At 44.8% G+C, this 20,505-nt stretch overlaps 7 protein-coding genes across 7 annotated transcripts; 3 read left to right on the forward strand and 4 right to left on the reverse strand.

Moving 5' to 3' along the window:
• Positions 1-167: 167 nt before the first annotated feature.
• EAE98_005495 (uncharacterized protein) lies at positions 168-2,136 on the reverse strand (the record flags this gene model as incomplete). Its single annotated transcript, XM_038953117.1, has 4 exons — positions 168-674; positions 744-894; positions 958-1,175; positions 1,238-2,136. The coding sequence occupies 4 exons, from the start codon at positions 2,134-2,136 to the stop codon at positions 392-394; spliced, it is 1,551 nt and encodes a 516-aa protein (XP_038810218.1). The 3' UTR covers positions 168-391.
• A 1,471-nt stretch (positions 2,137-3,607) lies between these two features.
• Positions 3,608-7,094, forward strand: EAE98_005496 (uncharacterized protein). Its single transcript, XM_038953118.1, has 2 exons — positions 3,608-4,034; positions 4,089-7,094. The coding sequence occupies exons 1-2, from the start codon at positions 3,642-3,644 to the stop codon at positions 6,846-6,848; spliced, it is 3,153 nt and encodes a 1,050-aa protein (XP_038810219.1). The 5' UTR covers positions 3,608-3,641; the 3' UTR covers positions 6,849-7,094.
• A 19-nt stretch (positions 7,095-7,113) lies between these two features.
• Positions 7,114-9,140, reverse strand: EAE98_005497 (uncharacterized protein). The gene is made up of 3 exons (XM_038953119.1): positions 8,856-9,140; positions 8,357-8,785; positions 7,114-8,250 (listed from the first exon to the last, which is right to left on the reverse strand). Exons 2-3 carry the CDS (start codon positions 8,567-8,569, stop codon positions 7,207-7,209), a joined length of 1,257 nt encoding a protein of 418 aa, XP_038810220.1. The 5' UTR covers positions 8,570-8,785; positions 8,856-9,140; the 3' UTR covers positions 7,114-7,206.
• Positions 9,141-9,239: 99 nt separating this feature from the next.
• EAE98_005498 (uncharacterized protein) lies at positions 9,240-10,169 on the reverse strand (the record flags this gene model as incomplete). The annotated part of the gene is made up of 1 exon (XM_038953120.1): positions 9,240-10,169. The coding sequence occupies one exon, from the start codon at positions 10,167-10,169 to the stop codon at positions 9,240-9,242; it is 930 nt and encodes a 309-aa protein (XP_038810221.1).
• Positions 10,170-11,228: 1,059 nt separating this feature from the next.
• EAE98_005499 (uncharacterized protein) lies at positions 11,229-12,401 on the forward strand (the record flags this gene model as incomplete). Its single annotated transcript, XM_038953121.1, has 1 exon — positions 11,229-12,401. One exon carries the CDS (start codon positions 11,229-11,231, stop codon positions 12,399-12,401), a length of 1,173 nt encoding a protein of 390 aa, XP_038810222.1.
• A 200-nt stretch (positions 12,402-12,601) lies between these two features.
• On the reverse strand, positions 12,602-17,206 carry EAE98_005500 (uncharacterized protein). Its single transcript, XM_038953122.1, has 3 exons — positions 16,623-17,206; positions 15,965-16,570; positions 12,602-15,802 (listed from the first exon to the last, which is right to left on the reverse strand). Exons 1-3 carry the CDS (start codon positions 16,742-16,744, stop codon positions 12,934-12,936), a joined length of 3,597 nt encoding a protein of 1,198 aa, XP_038810223.1. The 5' UTR covers positions 16,745-17,206; the 3' UTR covers positions 12,602-12,933.
• Positions 17,207-18,271: 1,065 nt separating this feature from the next.
• On the forward strand, positions 18,272-19,994 carry EAE98_005501 (uncharacterized protein; the record flags this gene model as incomplete). The annotated part of the gene is made up of 2 exons (XM_038953123.1): positions 18,272-18,409; positions 18,612-19,994. 2 exons carry the CDS (start codon positions 18,272-18,274, stop codon positions 19,992-19,994), a joined length of 1,521 nt encoding a protein of 506 aa, XP_038810224.1.
• Between the last annotated feature and the right edge of the window lie 511 nt (positions 19,995-20,505).

The following is a 20,505-nucleotide window of genomic DNA, read 5'->3' on the forward strand; positions in this document are numbered from 1 at the left end:
ATGACTTGTGAGATGTAGTATATTGGTATGAATACAATACATTTCGTTGGTGATGAAGTTATAGATGTAATATCTACATCTACCTACCTACCTGGGTGATACCCGGGCCTTCGGAGTTGATTGATGACGGTAGAGATGCGTGAATCTACAACTATGTGTACCTGAGCATAAATTATAAAGAGCAGAAAATTTTGAGTAGGGTAGTTTGTTATGCATTGTATTATGATTGTAATTATAGTTTTATTGATCGGGGTGAGTTAGTGTCGAGAATTGAGAATCATTGTGCCTATTACCTATTACCTATCCCTATTCCTTAAATGTCCCCTATTCATTTCTCTCTCCTGCCTCTCCATCATATTACTCCCTCTGCCTCCCCCCTCAAACAAACACCCTACTGAAAACTCATACCCAACACCGCACCCACATCTCCACCCCTCCTATTCAAATCCAAAATCATCTGACCAAACAAACCATTCGCCCAACTAAACCATTGACGACTCCACTGATGCTGATCAAACGAATTGATCGATTCGTGGATGAGACCTAGTCCGTCGGTGCTGCTGACGATTTCCTTGAGGGTGCTGTAGATTTCGGTTGGGGAGGAGGAGGTCAGGATGCGGATTATGCTGGCCATGGGCCAGGCGCGGCCGGGACCGACGTGTGGACCGCCGACGCTGGTGGGGGTGTTAGTGAGGGGGACAAGGGGAGGGAGGGGGGAGTGAAGAGAGAGGAAATAGACTCACGCGTTAATAACGGGACCGCGCATGAAATAGGGATTGTCTTTCGAGAGGATAAACTTGCGGGTGTTTTGATAAATCGTATCATTTACGCTTAGATAGCCTAGGAAAGGAGCTGCAAGGAGAGAGGGAATATTGGCGTCATCCATACGGTTTGCTGATATTTGGTTAGATGATGGCTTTTATTTTAATTTGCGAGTTTGAGAGATGAGTGACTTACCAGAACCGAATCCATCGACTTCGTAGGCGTATACTTTTCCGTAAACGGGATCATTTACAATACCGTGTTTGGTGATGGAGGCTCGGATGCTACTTGCAAAGGTGTGCATGTGGTCTGAGAGATCTTGCTGCCCGTAGATTTTGGCCATGATTTTACTGCATGATTCGAGGTAGCGGGAGAACATCATGTTTGCTGGGATGAAGAGTTGGTAGATGGTTCTATTGTGATGGGATATTGTAAGCTTTGCATAACGTCTTTGGTTTTTGAGGGTAATACTCACGCATCGTCACTGGGTCTGAATGCGGATCGTATCAGTCCAGTGCCTTCTTGGACGGGGTTTCCAGCTCCAGTGTTACCTAGTGTCTCTGTTGAGCTGGTTGTCTCTCGTTGCCATGTATATGGACTTGTGTTAACACTGCCATTGGCAGAATAAGTTCCGATCAAGAGTCCCTCCGTTGTGGAAATGATGGTCTTAATAGCATTGACCCAGTTGAATTTTTGGAAAAACGTGATATCCCCCGTAGCATCGTAATAGTCGCTTGAGATTTCCAAGAATGCAGCCAAAGAGTCTAATTCATATTTGCATTCAAAGACAATGCTGGTGGGTTCGGCGGGAGTAAAGTTATCAGGGTTTGCTTGGTTTTGTTGTGGTGGAATTCCACTTTCGGTGGGTGCTTGGAAGGAATTGCAGTATGGTGCTTCGAGAATATATCGAGCTTGAAGATTGATGACTCCTCGATAGAGACTTGCAAGGGAATCGTGAGACGAATCATTCGTTAACAATGGCAAGTAACTTTGCATCTGGTTTGCTGAATCTCGTAGCCACATAGCATCGATATCTCCCGTGATCAAGAATGTCAATTCTTCTTCCGCGTTATCTGCTGCATAGCCTCTCCATTTCACAGCTGTATCGAGAGAATTGGGAAATGAGTTCTGGAATATGCGGTAGAGATCAGGGTCTGCAATCACCGACTCCATATCGCTAATGGTTTTCTCTACAATTGAGGAGTTGAAGGTCCGACATGCCGGTTCTGGTCTCATCCATGATAATGCATATTTCCCACTGCTCAGAGGTGGATGTTGTGTGAGGGAATATTGTAAGTAATCTGGACATTGTGCTTGAGCTGTAGAGAGCAAGAATGTAGCCGTAACGGCGACATTATTAGAGGAGACTCTCATGATAGTTTGGAATACTCTAGAACCTCTGATTTGAACGGATGGTCTAGACTTGAAATAATTGAAAAGAGGAGAATTGGTGTACTTATTCCCTACAGTAAGTGCATACAAATCCTAACCCAAGCAACCTCTGAAGGGATATGATCGTATATACATGTAAGTCTGGCCAATATCGGTTAATCAGGTACGAGTTGTATTGAGTTGTTTACCCCGCGATCTCCTCCCCATTCACCACACAAACATGCCGGTTTAAAAACTATTCAATGGCGCGTGAGATCATTATGCTTTTGCAAAGCTCCACGCGTGACTCAAAAGAGGAAGGCGTAAAGTCTACGACCGGACGATTCGTTGCAATTTCATCGATTCGTCCATACCCATGTCAGGGCAGATGCAGACCAAAAGGTCATTTGCTATCCATCGGATGGATAATGGCACAAGAGATGGACTACTGAACAGTGAACACCTTGTTTGCACAACTGCACTTGCTTGTTGTCATTGTGGTGCTCTTGGTCAAAAGGTTGTGATCTGCGAGAGTTTGCGGGGTTGTGCTTCCTTGGCATACGAGCATACTTCGCGGTAACATCTGCCCGAGCCGAGATATTGGTGAATGGTTGTGGTTTAATTCCCGAGAAAGTCCCGGTTGATACTTTCGTTTTTGTTGTTAATTTGCATCTACGAGCTCACCTACCTACCTTGGTTGAAAGTAATAAGAGAGGGACCTCTTGTGATATCTAATAGTCGGCTTCTTCAAGCGGCCGACTATCAGTATTTAGAGTGTGAGGTGTTGTCTCAGAACCGTAATATCTACTGCACATGTAGTTAAGCTTTCACGACAGTGGTTGTACACTGAGAGAAGTATTGATGGCTGCAAAAAGAGACAGCCGTGTTTTTGTGTGGTGTGAGAATAGGAATGTACCAGATCATGATCATGATCATCTCTTCTGTATATGGAAATGGTGGCAGATGAGTTTCCAGCTGCCCTAGTTGTATACTAATAGGTTGCACGACTTTGTAGGAATAGTTCAATTTGTATGTGGAACTTCGTATGAGCGTGTTCATTGTCATTGCCATTGGCATTAGAGATAGAGTAGGAGCTGGTGTTGTCTGTATCGTCGCATGGGTGCACAATGGTGGTTCGAGATTCGAGGCATTCTAGCAGGAGACGGCTTCTGTTGAGTACCTAGGTAGGTAGCACTAGCTTATCGTCAAGAGCAGGGCAGGGATTATTTGAATCAAACACACAATCATACCTACTCTGTACAATACTGCACATCTTTTAAACCTATCTAGTAGCTACCTAGCATCTATTGATTCTCTATCGTCACAGAAAGGCATCTCTCACACATTGTCATTTCCAATTACCTCTCATTACTTATTGTACATCTCAATGAAATGATTGACTAAACTGGAAATTTACGCTTCGCGACTTTTTATATGCGCACGCGTAGTGGGGTTGATATAAAAAAGATCTCGAGCTTATTGACATATGATTCCAACTAACATCGAACATGCGGGCAAGATACAGCATTCGCAATTGCAGTTTCCACCTCGGGCATCGCTTGGTGCCCTTGCGTGTACCACTGCGAATGGTTTCTACACAGGCGGAACCCGTCAGCGGAAACCAGCGATTGAAGCATGAGAGACTCGCCAACAAAATCGAGCAAAATCTGAAGCGTAAGAAGTTCGTCCAATCGAACGATTGGGTCGATGAGACACCAGCTGGACAGAGAAAGATTCTAAAGCCATTCGATGAGGAATTCCACAACACTTATTTACCCAATGTCGTCGAGTCCTCCTGGTATAGCTTTTGGGAGAAGCAGGGACTTTTTAAACCACAAACAGAGAACGATGGCAGCCTTAAAACGAAAGGGAAATACGTCATTGCTATGCCACCACCCAATGTGTGAGCTGATATATGTATTGGTAACATGGCTGTCTGCTAACACCAGTCGCAGGTTACAGGCAGATTACATATTGGACATGCCCTAGCAGTTTCATTACAAGATACCCTTACTAGATTACATCGTATGCAAGGTCACTCAACACTCTACATCCCCGGCTGCGACCATGCAGGCATTGCAACCCAAGCTGTTGTCGAGAAGCAGCTTGCCAAACATCCGAAAGATGGAAAGTCTAAAAAGCAGGATTTTACAAGGGATGAGTTTGTACAGCTATGCGAGGACTGGAAGGAGGTATATCAAGAAGCGATTATCAAAACGATACGCAGACTAGGTATCTCTCCAGACTGGGACCGCATTGCCTACACAAGGAGTGAGCCATTTTCCAAAGCGGTCAATGAGAGTTTCGTGCGGTTTTTCGAAGAGGGTCTCATCTACCGAGCTAATAAGCTTGTACATTGGTCATGTAGCCTCTCTACGTCTATATCTACGCTTGAAGTTGACCAAAAGGAGCTTCAAGGAAGTACCAAACTTAGTGTCCCAGGTTATGATAAAAAGATCGAATTTGGAACATTGACATATTTCAAGTATCCAATTGAAGGGTCTGATCAGACCATTGAAGTTGCAACAACAAGGCCAGAGACAATGCTGGGTGATACTGGCATTGCCGTGCATCCTCAGGACGATCGATACAAGGATTTCATTGGCAAGACTGCGCAACATCCGTTTATTCCCGATAGAAAGCTAAAGATCGTTGCCGACGAATATGTTGACAAAGAATTTGGAACTGGCGCTGTCAAACTGACACCTGCTCATGATCATAATGATTTCGATTTGGGCAAGAAACATAACCTGCCATTCATCAACATTTTGAACAAAGACGGTACTCTCAACAGCAATGCTGGTCCTTTTGCTGGAGAGAAGAGATTCAATGCGAGGTATGGTGTTATCAACGAACTCAAGAAACTCGGCCTCTATACGAAACAAGAGCCGAATAAGATGGTTGTACCCATATGCAGCCGATCGGGGGATATTATTGAGCCATTCCTGATACCCCAATGGTGGATGAGAACGAAATCATTGTCGAAAGCTGCAATGGAAGTAGTTGAAAATGGCGAGATCATTATCCAACCGAAGACACAAAAGGACCTATTCTTAGAAAGATTGCAAGATCCCGAGGACTGGTGCCTGTCGAGACAACTATGGTGGGGTCATCGAATACCGGTCTGGGCAATCAGTATCGAGGGTGAGGACTGTGGGAACGATGCTGATGAGGAGCACTGGGTATGTGGCCGGACAGAAAGCGAAGCTTGGGAAAAGGCAGAGCAAAAGTTCCCTGGCAAGAAAGTGACACTCAGGCAAGATGATGATGTATTAGATACCTGGTTCAGCTCAGCACTTTGGCCGTTTGCCACCCTTGGATGGCCAGAAAAGACATCAGATCTCGAAAATTACTTTCCGACTACAACTTTGGAGACAGGTTGGGATATCATGCCAGTCTGGGTCAGTCGTATGATCATGTTCTCTTTGAAATTGACTGGAAAGGTGCCGTTTACTGAAGTCTTCTGTCATGGTTTGGTACGCGATAATGAAGGTCGGAAAATGTCAAAGTCTCTTGGCAACGTTATCGACCCGATAGATATTCTTGATGGGATCAGCCTAGATGATTTGCATCAAAAGTTGCTCCATGGAAACTTGCCTCAAAATGAAGTCAAGAATGCCATCAAATACCAAAAAAAGGCCTTTCCACAAGGTATTCCGAGATTTGGAGCTGACGTCTTGCGGTTCTCGCTCATAAGCCAAACTCAATTATCTGGTAGCGACATGAAAATCGATATGAGAACGATGACTGGCTCCTCTAGATTCTGTAACAAGATCTATCAGGCCACGAAATATGTCCTTGGAAAGCTTGGTAGTGATTTCGTTCCTCGAGAGAGCAGTGCTTTGACAGGAAATGAGAGTCTACCAGAGCGATGGATCTTAACAAAGATGAACACAGCTGTTAAACAAATTAACCAGGCACTAGAAGAGCGTAGGTTCGGTCTGTCGACCAAGATTAGTCAACGGTACCTGTACGATGAATTGTTTGATATCTATATCGAGAACTCGAAATCGATCATCTCAAATGGTACACCGGAAGAAGCTCGTTCAGCTATGGATACATTGTATACCACAATCGAACATGGCTTGCGACTTTTGTCTCCCTTTATGCCCTTCTTGACTGAAGAGCTCTGGCAGCGGCTACCACGCAGACCAAATGACAACACACCTTCAATCACAATTGCTGAATATCCACAGTATGAGCCATCCTTTAATGACACGAAATCTGAGGTGGCTTACGAGCTCGTACTGGGCTGCTCTAAAGGTATACGTTCACTGTTAGAAGACTACGCTGTTAAGGACGAAGGTGTGGTTCATATCTCCTGCCTTAATCAAATGTCGTACGATACTGTGTCAGCACAACTCCCTACGATTCAATCACTCTGCGCAATCCGACGCAAGACACCAGTGAAGATTAGTGTTGCGAAAGCTGGAGAAACCAAACCTACTGACTGTGCAGTTTTCCCTGTTTCAGCTGATGCAAACGTTTATCTTGAAGTCAAGAATCGCATACAAGATGCTGCGAAGGAGGCTGACAAGTTCAGAGTGAAGATAGATGAAGCAAGAAAAGAACAGGTTGATGTGCATACCATCAAAGCAGAGCTAAGCAAAGGTTCCGATACTATTCAATTTTACGAGAGCCGGGAGCGAGATATCGATGCAAGATTACAAGCATTACAAGAGGCCGTAGAGATGTTCGAGAAGATGAAGGTTTAGGCTGTGTGGCCCTGCTGGCTGACAGCATGACCAAAAAGTACCACCTCATAGCAGCATCTTACCAAGCTAGAATGCATAAAGGATTCTGATGAAGGGGTGTGGGATGATGGGGAATTACAGTCAACAAATGGCCGTCTTTCACTAACTAGAGCATAGAATGAGGCGCTAATGCTCGGTGCATATTAGAGAAATAGAGTCCTTCGAACTCTCTACTCATAATCAATAGTGTAACCAATAACTCACTTCTTGATATGCGATGTGATTTGTAATAAATGCAATAGATTAATTGATTTTATCATAATCTTTCATAACATGCGTGCCAAATAGGCTCTAACATTCACGTGCCCCTTCCAATATTCTATTTACCATCTACTAATGACTTGAAGGCTTGCAACAGATCATCTCTCAAATCCTCCCATCCCTCAATTCCTACACTGACCCGCAACAATTTCTGATCAACAGTAGCATCTGACATTGCCCTCCACTCAATCAAACTCTCTACACCGCCCAAACTCGTAGCATGATGAAACAATTCCAACTTGCTGGGTAACTTCTTCGCGAACCCTACTTCTTTCATGACAATGGAAAACACCGGTCCAAATCCATTTGGCATCTGCTTCAGTAGCCACCCATCCTTAATATCCTCTTCTTGCAAACTTGCATGCTCAACTTTAAGCACCGCTTTCCTCACCACCTCTGTTTCGGGATCATTAGATTTCAAAGCATTATCTAACCACGAAACAAGATTCTGAGCTGAGGCCGATTGTTGCTTGACACGAATTTCCAGCGTTCGAACGCTGCGGATACCGAGCCATCCTTCCATCGAACCCATCACATTCCCCAGCACCACTCGCTCTATCTGTAGCCCCTGAAACCAACCATCTGCAACGTGTTTGGGATTCACAGTGAGAACACCACAGAGCATATCGGAATGTCCACCGATATACTTGGTGCCGCTATGCATGACGATATCTGCACCCCAGAGAAACGGATCCTGCAGAGGCGGCGGCGCAAACGTCGCATCGACGGATAGAAACGCACCGCGGGAATGCGCCTTCTCGGCAAAGAGAGCGAGGTTGTAGGCGGTGCCTTGGGGATTTAGCGGGGTTTCCACGTGGATGATATCGCCGGGGTGGAGATCCTCGGCGGGACAATCGAGAGGGAGTTTTTGGAGCCCGGTAAGTTTGGTGTGTACGTCTATGACGCCGTGGCAGCCGTGGTAACCTTCGCCGATGGAAATGCGTTTGGGATTGAGGTAGACGAGAGCGGCGTGGAAGGCAGAGAGACCGGATGTATATGTGAGAGTGGGGCCTTTGAGAATGTTGCTCAGGATTGCTTCGAAGCGGGTGGTGTTGGGAGCGCTTATGCGGGAATAGATGTGGCTGTCGTGTGGTGCGTGGGACTATCAAGTAGTATTAGTGATAAGATTTGGGGAATAGGAGGGAGATAGTATGCTGAGCAGGTAGATCATGTGATAAAAGTGTTTGAATGGACGGCGGGGTACTCACATCTAGCTCACTTATTGCAACGAGGTCGTCTGGATTGTTACTGTAGCGGAAAGTGGTGGATACGTGTAGAGGTGGTGCAACATCTTGACCTTTGTTGAGGAAATCGTCGGCGTGTACGGTTTGGGAAGAGAGTGATAACGTAGAAAGTCCTTGATCGGGGGTGTGATCTTGGAGATCTTGTTGACCATTTAGACCGGGCTGAGAAGTTGCCATGGTTTTCTTGTTCTGTAGATTACTTTACACTCTTGATATGCTTGTGTAGGTATGTAGTTGGATTTGAATAAATGTATTGAAATTAGTTCAAGGGACTTGAACGATTATTTGTATCGATAAAGATTCGTTGCTGGGTATCCTAGTCTCAAGTCGATGGAGTAAAAAAACTGGAGCTTTGAGATGAAATAACCGCCACCAATTGCAGACTCGTACATACTATCAATTATCAGATTCGAGAATGAATATTTTGAACGGAATATTTATGGATTGAGAAACGATTACATACCTATATCTATCCACATCTCTAATACTCAATAAAGTTACAAAGGCGTGAATCATCGTTTTTTGCAGGTAAAAAACACAATCATTTCTCCGCACGCCCTTTTGTATCAACGATCACAATGGCGCAATTCACACGCCTTTGACGGTGACAATCATAACCGATTCTCCACAATTCGTTGCCCCAGCCCAGTCCAGTCCTAGGTATCGCTAAGACTAAGTTCCCCTTTCGATTCTAATGCTACATACCTTGTACAAATGCTAAGAAACGATGAGCTTGTAGAAAGGGTCGAGAAGCTTGGAATTTAACTTTTAGATATTTGAGATACAGTAGTTAAATGCTCATCTGGAATTTAAATGATACATTTGCTGAGATAGACGGATAAAATGCTCAATTCGAATTTGTCACAGTCGCAGCTTGCAGTTTCTCTTCAAGCAGCTCCATTTCTTTCTTCATTATCTTTTTGTCCTTACACCGTTCTGCAGTGTCGAAACTTACCAAAACCGCTTTATTTTGCGATATCAAGAACTTGTTCTCATCTAAGGAACCATGTATAATCCCCAATTTGTGTAATTGTCTGATGACGGTCTGGCAAAGAGATAGGTCGGCGATAGTAGCTCTCCTACCTTCAACATTTTCCGTTAGCAGACCTATCACGCGTCCACCTTCAGTTATATATCCAAGAAACTTGGGGATAGGGATATTGCGATTATGTAGCCAAGAATATACTTGGATTTCGGCGATATAGTCTGTTTCCCAGTAGAAGTTGGCAAATTTAGCACAGACTGGTTTATCGAAGGCTGGGGATGATACCAGATGCACATTGGGGTCTAATTTTCGAATAAATTTGAGTGAGAGATAGTCAATATGACTTATTGGCTTATGAAACCATGAGCTATCAGTTGTAGGGAGGGCAGCTTTGAAGGCTTCGACCACAGTTGGAATTCCATCTACTAAAGAGATTCGGGCCAGGTTCCAACTTTCGGCATCTCCTTCGGATGGCAATGGAGGTAATTTCTTTGAGAGAAGAGAAGGGGAGCAGAGATCTCTTGCGAGATAGGTTCCAGGATCAATTGTAATGTATTTGAAACGCTTTCCATCTACTAGAATCCGGAAGTAACTAGGTAGGATGTTCTCGATATTGGTATCTTGGTTCAGTATTTCGATTCGAGGATTGGACATCGGTAACGGCCAATTTCCATGGTGTGATGAAACAATGATGTCTCGTACTGCAATGGATTCGATCATAATCTTGTTTGCCAACAACTGATGTTGTTTAACATTGAGTCTTCGGCCAATGTTTCTTTCTGATGCCTTCATATATTTCGGCTTCAATGCTTACCTAGGCCGTAGAAGAATCCTACGATTCATCAACCTGTTAATTGACACAGAAGGAATTGCCTTGCCACAAAACCACGAGTTGGTATGTTGGTGGCATCGTACCTACTGCCTTGTGCTGGGGCAACCATATGAGGAATGCAAGATAGGTCATATACTTGCATATGTATGATGCTCAAGACAAATTGTCATCATTGTAGATGATCAGTCTGATGTTTGAAGTCTCGATATCATGTATTGTCAAATTGTGGAGACGGCGCTAGTCCCCGATTGATGTAGAAGTTATGATTTGTAAGCACTACACACCAACCTCAACATGTAATAATTTACTATGATACCAACAACATCTAAACAAACTCAAACACAATCAAAATTCATATTCTGAGACCGTCAATGACGTTCTCAGCAGTGTTGAGTTCGTTTCATGATAGTGTTGGTTTGATTCTATTCCTGTACAACTACCTCGCCACGTCGGTTTGTTGGCCCCCGACCGGCGACCACCACAAGGCCAAGGTCAATGAGGACAACGACTATCTCTCAGGCTATCATACCATACTCGCGCGGTTATTATTGCTCACAAGAAACTACACGCGATATATTCACAATAAGGTAGGCAGATGACTTGAAGAATGAACTCAGCGAGGCCGCGTCCATATATTATGGAGATCTCCAGCTGGCTTTCTTTCTGGTCTGATTTTTCTCTTTCAGTAATTATCTTATCAACTATCCAATCTTCAGTAGCCAACATGGTCTTTGGATGGTCTTCCGGAACTGCTTTACCACCCACAGTTGGGTCAACAGATGGAAGGAATGGACATGATTATACCTCTCCACTGTGTTTGTATGGCCCGGTTTCTTTCTCTTCCAACCCGTGCTCGATAAACATGTGAGTCAACTGCGCCCTTATACAAAGCCGTACATTAGGTGGCTGTTTCTCGGATTTGAATGTAGTTTTCATATCTATTTTTGAATCTCATACTCCTGGATTTGATTCAAGATTAAGTTTTCTGTGGTTAAGAACAATTCTCTTTAACCTTCAAAATGGCTTCCGAAGATTCAACACTCAAATCATCAAGACTTCACCACATAGACACATCATCTAATGGCGGTGTCTCTGGACCTTTCTGGGACTCAAACGAACGTTGCTTTTGGCTGATGAATAATCGTCAAGTCTACACGCATCCTGAAAATTATAGCGGAAGTTCCGCTTGCGCAACCATCGCATCCGCAAACCCTGATTCTGCTTACCCATCCGGCTGGTCTCGAGGTCAACGCACACGATCACTATCAGGTTCTGACAATTCGCCAGATTCAGCATCACATGAATCTAAACGCATTCGCCCGGAGTCCCTTGGCAGTGCACCCTCAAAGAATACACAATCCAAGCAGCCTTTGCGCCAGGGTACTCCGGAACAACAGCGCAAGTTTCCACAATACGATCTATCTAATCTTCCACCTCCACCCCCCTTTCCTCCTCAAAGATCCCAATCAGTTCGTTTTTCCCCAAATATATCTTATTCGGATGACCCTGTGAAAAAACATAACCCAGGACCATCCCTACCTAGCTTCCCTCAACGCTCTCAATCTGTACGTGTCTCAAACGAGAACGATCAAGCCTTCACTCGCTCCAGAAATCCATCCCCCTCCTCTCCCCCATCTTCCTCTTCACGTCCCCAACATAAACCCCTTCCCACCCGCCCCCAATCATTCCCAGCCCCAACCTCAACACCACCATCATCATCATCAAACCCACCCTCAAAATCCACCTCTCCCTTCCCCACCCCCTACAGCACCCATCCCCCCACCACCCGCTACACCCCTCCCAAATATCTCCGCGACCCCGAACACGAAGACGAAGATTTTTCCTCCCCCTCCTCCGCCTCCTCCGCCTACTCCTACTCCAAATCCCCCTCTTCCTCCTCCTCCTACCCACACCATCGCGTCCCCTCTTCCCGCGACCGCCACGAATCCCAACGTCAACGCACGCACCACCGTCACATCGAATACGACTACGACACCGATACCGATCTCTCCGATCAGAAAGAAAAGAAACTCAGAAGACAGAAACGCTCGCGTGAACGTACCCCGGATGAACAGAAGAAACACGAGAAAACTCTGAAAGGTATTGGGGAGACGGGAAGAGGAGATATGGGACGAGCGGCTTTGATGGGAGCCCTTCCTTTCGTGTGCTTGCTGGCGAGATTGGCGGCTTAATGTTTTTCCTTCTTCTCTTTCTCTTTCTAGCTTTGTAGCTTTTTCACACTCTTTTACGCATTATTGGTTGGGTCTTGGGATTGGTTATTAGGAGGATAGATTTGATTTGGGATTCATGAATAAATTGTGGATTGACTGGTGAAGTGTTGGAGTTTGGGTGTGTCTACCTACATAGCCGTCATGCGGCAGCCACTCTTTCAGCGATTCATAAAAACAATAGGAGACAAACATTTATTTCGAAGAACTTAGAATCCTATCTTGTAAAAATCTTCCTTATATATTATCACGTTGATTCCTTCATTCAACATTCCAGATGTGCTCTATCTTCGCTACGTAACCAAATCTATGTAACCAATGTAAAAATCCACGAAGAGAAATAATTAAGAAAACCTAGTGATCATCCAGTGTCATAATGTCATTATACCTATGTGCATATCTCCCATTCCATCACATCCCGAAAATACCCCTTTGGCTCGGATCAAGAATGTAAATGTAACTCCACTCACGCCTCCTTCAATCTTCAATGAATTCGTCACATGACTACGCATTTTGCGGTATTCTTCTTCTGCTGCGGCTGCACCTCTGCATCTTCTACTACAATCGCTGGCGAAGTAGCAGGTCGCGAATCCCATGTTACGTCTGTCCAATCTGCACTACTTGCCGCATCACTTTTGTGCTTAGTTCTCTTTGCCATCATACTCTTTCTCCAGCCGTTTTTCTTAGCATTTTTGACATTTCGTGACGCACTGCGCTCTGCTCTGCTTGGTTGTCTGGTAATAGGTATCGGCGGTATATTGTAAGGTGAGGTGACTCGAGTAGAAGTTGCACTATGGATTGTCTCGAGACGTTGGAGAGGTGGACGTAAGCTGTTTGGCGATGCAGAATATCTTTGCGAACCAAGGCTGGTTCGTCGAGAAGGAGAGCCATGACCAGAAGGAGGACGAAGGCCTGTGTTCGGGCGAGTAGGGCTTGCTCCGTAAGTCCCACCAGTTGCACGGGGTGGTGTAGACAGGCGATTGGATTGCTCAGGAGCAGTATGAGAAGCTTGTTGAGATCGGTTGCTAAAACCTTGCAGTGGTACAGAATCTCGGGGGTTAGAGCCGGAACGACGTCGAGATGGATCTCTTAGAATATCTGGACGTCCACTTCGACTATTGAATCGCGCCAAAAGATCGGCACTTGGCATCACTAATCCAGAGACTCCATCTACAGGAACCTCCACAGGTGCAGAATTGACTCTTCTCCAAATAGTGATAGGTTCATCGGTAGAGTCTGAGAGAGCTGAGCTGGAAGGAGTGTCCCCCACCCGTGAAAATCTTGAGCTTTGCTGTACAGCCCGTACATCGGGCGATCCTTGTGCTGGTACTATGGGTAAAGTAGAATTTAGTTGTCGAAGATCAGAGTCGTCTCTTTGTTCTCCGGCTATAGCGGTTGTAGGTCTGCTATTTTGCATAAGAGAGACTTGATCATCAACTGTTGTAGTTTCCCAATCTAGCAAGCGCCTGTCAAGCGTTGCATTCATAGGCTGAGGAATGGGGGAGACAGGCGATTGCAACGTGGCTCTCATAGACGAGTTTGTATTATAATCGAGCGTGCTATTCTCATCGTCGTTGAGTTCTACAGGAAGTCGGGAGCTCTGCTGGGGCAAGGGCCTTGTAAGGCTTGGCTGTGGAGTACCGATTGGGGAAACATCATAAAGGCTGTCAAAATCAGAGGTCGTAGGACGTTCATCAAAGTTTGCAATCGAAGGACTTGTCACTGGTCGAGCCACTTCGTCATCCACGGGGCTATTCATGGAAGGTGCAGTGGTTGTATCGCTGAGGGACCGTCGAAAAGGGAACCTTTGCTCCCGTAAAGCTTCAGGAAGAGGTCGTTGAAGAACTGGGGCATCTAGTCCTGGGAAGTCAAGGACTGTAGCTCGTTGATTATTTGCTGCTTGCATGAGCCTCGCATGGTCCGCAAGTATAGATCTCTGAATGTGTTCAGGAAGTGGAGGGACCGGATCTTTTTGATAAGGAGGAGGCGGCGGCTCCCAGTTGTCTGCATCGCTTTCATGAGGATGCTCCTCACGGCCATCTGCACGGCGGTACTCGATATGTTCCTGTATCAAAGAGCGAGGATGTAATCTTCTATTGACAGCAGCAGCTGTTGCAGCGCGGCGTAGAGTCGTACCTGAGCGAGGTGCGGCATTCGCATAGGGATCATCAAAAGCTTCTTGGTCATCATCGATAGAAGCCGTCTCTGCTGGATCAGTCGTATTTCCTGGGCTATTCATTTGTCTAGGCAAAGGCGGAAGCGGGACGTTAGATGAATTGCTCAAATTAGGCAGTGCAGGAATTGGCGGCGGTTCCGGGCGTGTCATAGTGGTAGCTGAACGAGCAATACTAGCACGGTAACTTCTTCTCTGTGCTACTGTTCTTCTTCTGACAATTGCCACCTCTGTGTCTATGTCCCTGTGTTCTTCCTCTAGGATTTCCGGATCGTCTCGTTGGCCCACTTCTATAGTTGTTGTGGTTTTCTTGCCATTGCTCGTGCCACAGGAAAAATCTAGTATACAAATACGGCCGCCATCTACCGGACTCATACTATCATCCTCGTCTATGATGCATTGGCGTTTTACTCCTGGTGCGACAGCTATAAGTCTTTCACCTTGGAGCTGTTTTGATTCTTCTTGGACCCAGCTCAGTGCACTTACTCCGTCCAAAGTAGTTATATGATAGCCTTCAACAAATGTATTGCGCGACTTATCGCAGAGGAGTTGCCATTGTGGAATACGAATACTGCTATGATCCAAAGATCGATTTACAGAGCGCAACGATGGAGCGCTGTTTCGACGTCCAATTTGACTCAGAGGTGTGCCTGGTGCGGTTTCTGCATTACTATTCGAGCCCGCAATGGCAGGTGTAGGATCCAAATTCTCCGGAATTCCCCAAAGCCAAACGCTACCTCGACTATAACCAACCGCCGCTAAATCTCCAGACTTGTTTGCTGCTGCTTTTGATGCAGGTGGTTCCCCATTGGGTCCAACAAAATGAACTTTACCATTGCGTAAATCATCCATCCTTACTGCCCGAAAAGTTTCAAAAACTCGATCATATGTAAAAGTCCAGCTTGCTTCGTCATCATGAGGACTGGGTAATAGGACTGCATGACTACAGTCTCGGCTACCAGTGGGGAAGAGTATTGAAGTTGTCCAAAGAGCACTTATGCTATCTTCAGGGGAGACACTCCCGGGATCATAATATGGCGCGGTCAAGACGACGGTACTAGGGTTTCTAGACTGTAATGTGGTGCCCAAAAGTAAGTCAGAATCACGAGAAAAAGTCAAGGAGTCAACGCCATAGGCCTTAACAGCGCGACTTGTACCGATTTCACGCAGAGAAGTCAGTTCTACTCCAGAGCTATGAGCGGCGGGTTAGCAGCACTTCAACGAGTGAGGAACAGGGTAATAATGAAAGATATGGTCAAAAATTTCCGATATACTCAGAAGAAAGGTAATTGGCTACAAAGAAACGTAGTAGAAAGGATGATTTAGGAAGAGTTATCTGATGCAATGCACTTACTCATAAGCCGCGGCAAGGACTTGTCCGGTTGGTGAAAGAGCGATGGTCCTTGGTGTATGATCTAGTGTTACAGACCTTGTATGCTTTGGTGGACGCACAGTTAGATCGTAAAGGTTGACCTGAAGATCGGTCGACAACACAGCAAGTAGAGATCCATCATCTGTAATTGTTGTCGCCGCTGGTCGTCGCAAGATCTTAAGTTCTCGTATGATGTGAACCTCCGGGGCCGTAACATCTATTATGTGAATTCGAGACGAATTATAGGCTAGAACCAGAACTCCACGAGAAGAGATGGAAAAATGGCAGGCCTCACCTCCAGGCGCACTGGATGAGCCTATCGACGTCGAAACTAAATTGATGACCGTCTCTTGGGGTCGTAAATATGCTTCGAATAAATTACGCCGGACCTCTTGGGCGAATAGACCCCGCAGACGTGGAAGACTGTCCTTATCTTCTAAAGCAGGATTTGTTTTATGTGCGGCCGAGTAGGAAGGGCATTGGGTGAGTTGATGCGAGTACAGGTAGGCTTGTTGCGAGATGCCCCTCCATCTTGAATTCAGTAGAACGAGAGAGGCAAAGGTATTGGCATTGGTAAGGAGAAGGATTCTATAAAATATGATTAGATGTTTTACATAACATTTTTGGATAATGCGCTCACTGTAGAATAATGTCTTCCGGAAGCCTTTCAAATGCGCTTTTCTCCATCTTGGATGTTTTTGACAATTGTTCCTCAGATCCCACAGAAGGGATTGAACTTATCGACGCGCTTCTATTCGACATTTAATTTAAATTGAAGTCTATTGTCGTAAATTCATCTGCGCTGAATTAGAATTACTTCAAGGGAAAAGTATCCGGGAGAGTAAATCTGGTTCGCAGATTCGCATGCGCAAATACGAGTTCGTGGGTCTCGACAGGAATATTAATTGAGCTTGAAGCTTAATGCTTAATGTAAGATTGATGTGATAGGAAAGTTCGCTTGAAACATGGCTGTAGCTAAGCCTCCAAGGCTATTAAGGCTATCTTCTCTTTCTAAGTGAATATTATTAAATTCAAGCGCCTTCACTACTAATTGAGGGTGCAATAAGATCAAAGTTATAAGCAACGAAAGATTGCCTGGGGATCAGAGATGATCGACGTCGCATCAACAATCGAGGGGGTCCAGCTTCCAATAATAGCACAAGTAAGGATTGGGGTAGAAGAACTTTTATTTTTGAGGGTTATACTCACTCGTATCGTACACACAAATGAAATAGGTAGCTCGGTAGGTAGTATGAAGGGGCGAGAAGCTGATATCTTTTGAAGTCGAAGACATCAAATGAGTACCTAGGTAGGCGTATCTTCTATTGCCTGATATCTACGATAACCTCATGTATCTATCAATTCCATGTTTACTGTATCATGTATGTAGCCCCTGAACCTTTTGTCTAATCATGACCAAAGGATCAAAATACTTCCTACCACCATACCGAAGTACCTAGAACGGCAAATTGAAGGATCTCCATTTCAGGTACAAATCAAAATCCTAGACGCTCGGGAAAATGGATCTATGGGTTCTTACGAATGAGAAGTCACATATAAAAGCTCGTGGTACAAGATCCCACCCAATCATGATATCTACCGCCCAATAAAGTTTCGGCCTCGACGCTTTGCAGGTGTTGAACTCATGAAGACTCTCTTTTTTGTTGGGTATATCTACTGAATACCTGGTATCTAACAGTTGGTCCATATATCACCAATTGTCATCCAATCGACTAGATATATGGTGCGCCATGATATCGGCCGAAGCATCAGAGAGAATCACGTACCTACCAAGCACACATAGATAAATATGATTCAACCATAGCAGACTACGATCCTATGAAGAAGAAGTACCTACCTGTCTACTTTGATGTCTAGATCTCTGGGAATAGCTCAAATTATAGATCCCATTCGTCTAAATACCTAGATAAGATGTCGATATCGGTATCGGCATCTTGCAGTACGCACGCTTATTATGGTGGCCCGTACGCATCTACATCGTGTGCTCGCCGTTCTTATGACAGTTCACGTGATGGAGAAGATCTCATCTTATGTATTACATAATTCATTATTCAAGTCCCCTTATTAGTCATTATATGGAGACTTTCATCACTTTAGACTGAAGCTAAGCTCGAGCAAATTTTAGCTTCGCGAGGCCCTTTTCTTGCTTTCCAATCTTCATTCCACCTTCCATCTTTCCATCTTCTCGTCTTCGCATCTTCTCATAACTACACATTTTTTCATGAACCTTATCATTTCTTTTTCAGTGTCTCCTTCTTTCTGTACATCATGCCATTGCAAGACCTTGATTATGAGGAACTTACCAATACCTTAATTAACAACTTTAATATTTTAGCAGACGAAGTCCAACTTCTAAGTGACAGAAAAACAATCCTAGAACACAAACTGCGATATTCGCATTCTCAAGTAAGTTTGAATATTTTATTTACAAATCACATCCCCCTCATGTCTTTTAATGATGTACACAAATAGCTCTAGAACAAAGTTACTTGTTGCAAAGTAGCAATGCCGATAAACTACCAAATTGTCTGAATTTTTTGACTCTCAACGTCATTTTATTGTTTTTGAACTAGTTTTGCGCAACCAAGACTAACAAACACCTTCATAGTATCAATCTTTGGCAGACAAATATGCCCCCTCAGACCCTGAGATAGCTAGTACACTGGCAAAGCTTCAACTTCCTCCAGATTTACAAGTAACTGTTCCTGATCGTGGTGGGTTTGTTCCTTTGCCACTTCGTAAGCAACCAACCTCGAAGCAGCAGACTGCCGTTGCAATAAGGGACGGAAGAAAGGCAGCGCAGCGTCTTGCGGCTTTATCTGGAAAGTCTGCCGGATCTACAACTAGTAAAAGTATATCCGGTGGAAGTAGTAATATGAGATTTTCAGCACATCGAACCTCCCTTTCAACTGTTCTCGAACAAGATTTTACTGTGCCTGGAAAGAAGAGTTCATTATTGTGTCCATTTGTAACTATGCCTGACGGAACGAAATCCATGAAGAACCCAAATGCTCAGGATACCAGCACTGGTGAATCCGATCAACCTTTGACTCCTATCGATAACCAAGACCCCACTCCCCACCACTCCTCAGATCCTATATGTGCGCAAATGTACGCCGAGACGATGTCGTCCCCGCCCCCATCAGCATCAGGCCCTGGAGCTCAATGTCCAATTCGATATCTTAATCAGCATTCGCCTGAAGAGATAGCACGATACTTTGAAATTCACAAACACGAAGTTCCCCGCAGTCATGAAGTTTGCGTCAAGCGATATCAACGAAACGAGGATGATGTGAGGATGCTAGATGCAAAATATGGGAACCTTGTGAGCATGATCCAGGGACTGGGACAAAAACATCAGCCAATGTTACCTACAAAGGAAGAGCAAGAAGCATACGAGGTTGAGCGCGCCTCCAATGAGAGAGTGGAGAATTGGGCAAATAATGTCAGTGTTGATGGCAATGATTCGCTGCCTGGATCTCAATCTACTCCCGCAGACGACAGAGAAAGCCGCTTTGACAGGCCAATGAAGGAAGTTCGGGTTGGAGAATCCCCAAGCAGACCATGGGGAATCTCTGTTCCAATATATGATCAACCACCAGACCACAGACCTGTGTCTCCACCACCAGCGCCTGTATCGGTTCCTCTGGACAGTTATTCAAAACCTCCTGGAAAGTGTCCATTTGGGCATACTGCAGGATCGAATGCGCAACCAAAATCAACGCAAGAATTACCAGCGACTCCAGTTGATGCACAAAGACCGACAGGTTGTCCCTTTAGCCAAGGCCAAAAGGCTAATAAAGAAGAGTCCCCCTCTACAAACTACGATGCGCCTCCCATACTACACGACCAACCGACCATCATCCAACCCGAACAACTCCAGATGCAGGGTAATGGACCAAAGATGGTTTTTACAGGGCCCGTGTTCATAGGATACCCGATCGAACAGGCAGTGGCTTTCATGAAACAGTACCAGGCACAAAATGAATGAATATACGATTTGATGACGAATTATTGATAGCGAATGGTTTTGGGATCTGGATTTTAGCGATGGCGTTTAGCGGTGCATCAGGAGCAGATGCAAATGGCGTTCTTTTGTATGAGTATTATTCTGTTCTCTGCACAACACGGGATGGATGCTTTTGGCCGAGACAGACACACATTAGGTTAACTTCATAGTGAACAAGGGTCATGAAATACCACGAATTAAAATGTTCAAATCAAATGATACAAAGATGCTACAGAGCAAGCAAATGTCTTCATTGCATGTTAAGATGTTGATGGTGTGAAAGGTTTTTTTACTCTTTTAACTTGTGACTAGATGTCATCATTGTCTTCTAACGTAAAGAAGACATGCATAAACCATATACCCTTTAATCATTTCCTTCTACCGAACGCCAAATTGTGGTGACACAATCAGACCCAACCAAACCCAGTACGTATCCAGCATACATTTCATACAATATGCCTCGTCATGAATTACATATCAAAACCCCAAAGGA

Source organism: Botrytis deweyae (genome assembly GCF_014898535.1).
Source record: "Botrytis deweyae strain B1 chromosome Unknown BDEW_011, whole genome shotgun sequence".
Classification (NCBI taxonomy): domain Eukaryota; kingdom Fungi; phylum Ascomycota; class Leotiomycetes; order Helotiales; family Sclerotiniaceae; genus Botrytis; species Botrytis deweyae.